Below are 4,211 nucleotides of genomic sequence, written 5' to 3'. Positions count from 1 at the left end.
GTGGTGGAGGTGACTGGGGCGGCGGCGGCAATGAAAATATAATGACGAAAGAGGTAAGTTGGTAGCAGTGGATAGCAATAGTGATGATTGTGATGACGGATATGGTTGGTGGTAGATGACGGTAATGGTGGTTGACAATGGTAGTGGTGATGGTGGAAGTGGTTAGTGATGGTGATTGGTGATTGTGGATAGAGTAATAATGAATATTATTCACACAAGAATACCTCTTAATGATATTAAAACTGTGTTTTAGATCTTAATGATTAAAACCTATTCAAACCAATTAAGTGCTTAATCTTTAATTAAAACAAATGTACTTAATGGTAAAATGTTTGAATCATTAAAATTTGAACCTCCGTTAAGTACTAACAAATGAATCCTTAGAAATAGGTATTGATTTAATCCAATGAGGGACAATTGAGACATAACAAATGCTTCAAAAGTAAAGAGTTTCAATAACCATGTAGAAACAAATGTTTCTACACTAAACAGTCAGCACATAGGTGCTAGAAAGATAGTCATTGTTACTAATACTTCATGGAAGTTGTAACATTGTTACTGTGTTATCGAATCTGCATCAACAACATATTCTAGAAGTTCTTGTTCAAGCGTAGGGTTAGCACGTCTCATCACTTCCCATCCCTCGGAGGATGATATGGTTATGAAGTTCCTCACTATCATACGAATACAAACAACAATAAGTCGTGGTACATCACAGTTCCTTCCCAACTGAAGCACATCTATCACATTTTCAGGGCTCAACCAACCCTGCTCCAAAAGGTGTATGCAGACTCTTTTAAGTGATGGTACTGAATAAGAATGTGATAAGACTAACAGATGAAGAACAAACTTCCTCATTTCTCTTTCTTCATAACTGCAGTAGGACAAACAGGTGAGATAAATTTCAAGTATCATAGTAGCTGAACAACCAAAGGATGTTTAACTTAGATATCAGAACTATTGGGTTAGAAAGTAATCATGACATCATGTGGAAGTTTACAATTGTAAATTATAGACGCGATAAATCAGATAACAAGGAACTATACTAAAAAACATAATATTAATATTTTTATATGATTTGAACAATTGGCCTACATATGAAAATCTAATATAAAAGAAAGTATAAAACCCCCTAAATAGAACTCTTACATTGTGGATGTTATTGCGTTTTGGTATGAGAAGAGTGATCTTCAAATTTATAAAGTTCTAAACTTTTTCTATAAGGAAAAGAATAATCAAAGAAAATCATGTTTTTCCTTTCTGAAAAAGTAAAAGCAATTATAGTAATATTTTTATTTTCCTTCAAAAGAAAAATAAATCTTATAAATGATAAGAAAATCAGGGCAAAACCCTAACAAGAACTTCTACTATTATATCGTGTACTCTCTAGTGTTAGAAAATGCATCAAGAAGGCCATGACAGGCTAGCTCACCACCATTACTATGTGGTCGAAAAGCCTTCCATGGCCTTGTTGATTCTATTAACAGAAACTATGAAACACAAATGCGAAATACGTGTATGTAATATAATCAATCCAATTTAAAAAGAAGCAACATTAAACGTCAATAAAACGTTTGGCATACCAGGCTGAGTAGAGGAAACGAATGAATATAAAGACAGCATCATGGGGAACCCCAAGAATCTTTATGCATCTGATACCATTTTTTACTTTGGATTGCTGTAGAAGATTACCCAGTATCGGCGAGGCAATCCTCTAAAGACAACACAAGGGAGAAATTAAAGTGTGATATAGCATGTATATATAGGAGTCATTACAAATGATCACGATGTGACTGACAAGTAATTCTACATTCACGTTTGCAAGTATTATAAATGAAGACGAAAATAGAAGTACTGACCAAAAGAGTAGAATGAGCAAGAATAAATGATCCATTATCAGTACTTATATGTACATCTGCTCCATATCCATCTTTAAAAAGCTTGTCCCATGTATCTCGAGTTTCATTAGGGACACGATCAGACTTACCATGTCCTCTATCATGTGTAATGGATTTCGAACAGATTTTACCAGGAGGAGATGGAGGCTCTGGGATATTACGTGCATTATAAACTGGAGACTTTCGATCTTCATGAAAATCCAAAGTGTGTCTCGAGTCTTCTCCTTCTATTCGTATGTTAAAGCATCCACCAGAAGATTCAGAACCCGAGGATAACCTGGGATAATCAATTTCAGGCGATGCCATCAACTATCAGATCAAACTAATTAGTTATCGATAACAAAATGTCACGACTACCTAAGTAACGAAAAATGAAAATTTAAGACTTGTAATGTATGCCTGATCGAGAATAACACAGGATTTTCAATATAACAATACGAAATGCAGTTGAAAAACCCAAACCAACAATCAAAAGTTAAGCATCTACCTTGCAGACTTGTAAAGGACTAATATTCCTTTTTCTGAAAATTTCATACAGATTAAGGGAATGGAAAGGAATAACCATTAGTATAAAAGTACAATACTAATAATGATCATTAAGAATCATTGGATAGCTTAAGTGCTACGAATTCAACATTAAGGGTGTGTTTATTATGGTTGAAAATGCTTTCCAATTTTCTTATTGTTCTTTTGGTCAAAATTTTTGGAAAATGTTGGACGGTGTTTTCCCCACCCTCCAACATACCTCATCTTCACCCCTCCCCCTCGTAGCCCCATACCCCTTAGATTATATATAATTAAATGATTTTTTGGATAATACTTTTTTCATATACCCAACACAAAAAAATAAGTAAGAAATTCAAATATTTTCATAGAAAACATTTTCCTTTGTGTAGAACACGCAACCTAAGTTGTTGGTTATTTGCGCACAGTGCTTAAAAATCATAAATAAAAAGATAATTTTACTAATCACCCCAAAAGAACTTATTGAGAATTTTATATACAAACAAATGGGAGTACTTTAAAAAAGAATTAATTGAAAGGGTAATATAGGAAAAAATTAATTAATACTTTCCTGATTTAGTAAGATGAACAATTAATATGTGACAACTATTTTTAATATGATGATCAATTGATATGGAACGGAGGGAATTTTAAATATTTTCCTTCCGTTCCATATTAATTGATGATTATATTTTATTACTACCTCCGTTCACACAACTTTTAATATAATGATCAACTATTTGTTCACACAAACAAAAAAAAACTTTATTCTAGTCACCTGAGGTGACAAAAAATTAAAGAACTGAATGACCGGAAGATGAAAGATCTAATTTTCAATAAATTTGAATGAAAAATGAACAAGAAATATTTCCCTATAAAGGCAAGCTGCCTGAAAAATTTTCATCAGAAACGAAAAAGAAGAAGAATGAGAAATTCACATTTTATTGACCTTACATGATGAAATTAATAAAAATAATTAATTCACACATTTACCTAAATTAAATGTTAATGATATTCTTATTTCTTATGAATCTTTTTCTTTCCCTTATTTTGATTTAAAGAATAATCTTTCCTCAGAGGAGAGATAAATATAGCATAGAAGATGTGGTTCCATTTTTTATTATTGTAAGTATATCTTTTCATACTTTTAATTCAGTTTCTGCACTTTTGATGGGTAACTAATTTCATAACGGTTGTAGAGGAGAGTAACAATGAAATATAGTTGTATAGTTAAAATTTTAGACTAACTTGCATGTATTCTATATTTGCTTGGAAAAAAGTTAAAGATTAGGAAAAAAAAAACTAAACACAAAAATTTGGGACTTGTGTTTCATCTAAAAATTTGAGACCTAATGTTGATAATCTACTTGAGACTTAGGTTAATAGTGGTAAAGCCTCAAGTACTGTAAGGATAGGGCCGTCTCAACAAGTTTGGAGGCATATGGACAAACTTCATGAAGAGGCTTATTTTTTTTAGTTGACATATACAAATTGAATAATGGGAAAAAGGCCTGATATACCTTTCAACTTTGCTATTTCGAGTTGATATGCTCCTCGTTATGAAAGTGACTCATATATATTCTTACCGTTATACAAACGGCTCACATATACCCTTACCATTACAAAATGAGCTCACATATATCCTTCATTTAACGGAAGTGAAAAAAAATAGTTTTAAAGTAATATTTTTGACTTTTGATNGAAAAAGGCCTGATATACCTTTCAACTTTGCTATTTCGAGTTGATATGCTCCTCGTTATGAAAGTGACTCATATATATTCTTACCGTTATACAAACGGCTCACATATA

The 4,211-nt window shown here is 32.1% G+C and overlaps 1 protein-coding gene across 1 annotated transcript; it reads right to left on the bottom strand.

Annotated features, from left to right (window-relative positions):
- Positions 1–421: 421 nt before the first annotated feature.
- Positions 422–2,215, bottom strand: LOC125861791 (BTB/POZ and TAZ domain-containing protein 3-like). The gene is made up of 3 exons (XM_049541657.1): positions 1,860–2,215; positions 1,584–1,714; positions 422–874 (listed from the first exon to the last, which is right to left on the bottom strand). The coding sequence occupies exons 1-3, from the start codon at positions 2,202–2,204 to the stop codon at positions 556–558; spliced, it is 795 nt and encodes a 264-aa protein (XP_049397614.1). The 5' UTR covers positions 2,205–2,215; the 3' UTR covers positions 422–555.
- Between the last annotated feature and the right edge of the window lie 1,996 nt (positions 2,216–4,211).

This window comes from Solanum stenotomum, chromosome 4 (assembly GCF_019186545.1).
Source record: "Solanum stenotomum isolate F172 chromosome 4, ASM1918654v1, whole genome shotgun sequence".
Taxonomy (NCBI): Eukaryota; Viridiplantae; Streptophyta; class Magnoliopsida; order Solanales; family Solanaceae; genus Solanum; species Solanum stenotomum.
Note: the sequence above shows the minus strand (reverse complement) of the source record. Positions and strands in the feature narration are given on the sequence as shown.

Excerpts from the sequence above, each read along its gene's own strand:
- LOC125861791 (XM_049541657.1), bottom strand. The coding sequence starts at position 2,204 with ATGGCATCGCCTGAAATTGATTATCCCAGGTTATCCTCGGGTTCTGAA. Across the intron at positions 1,715-1,859 it reads TTGCTCATTCTACTCTTTTG|AGGATTGCCTCGCCGATACT; the intron begins GTCAGTACTTCT and ends TGTTGTCTTTAG. Across the intron at positions 875-1,583 it reads CGTTTCCTCTACTCAGCCTG|TTATGAAGAAAGAGAAATGA; the intron begins GTATGCCAAACG and ends GTCCTACTGCAG.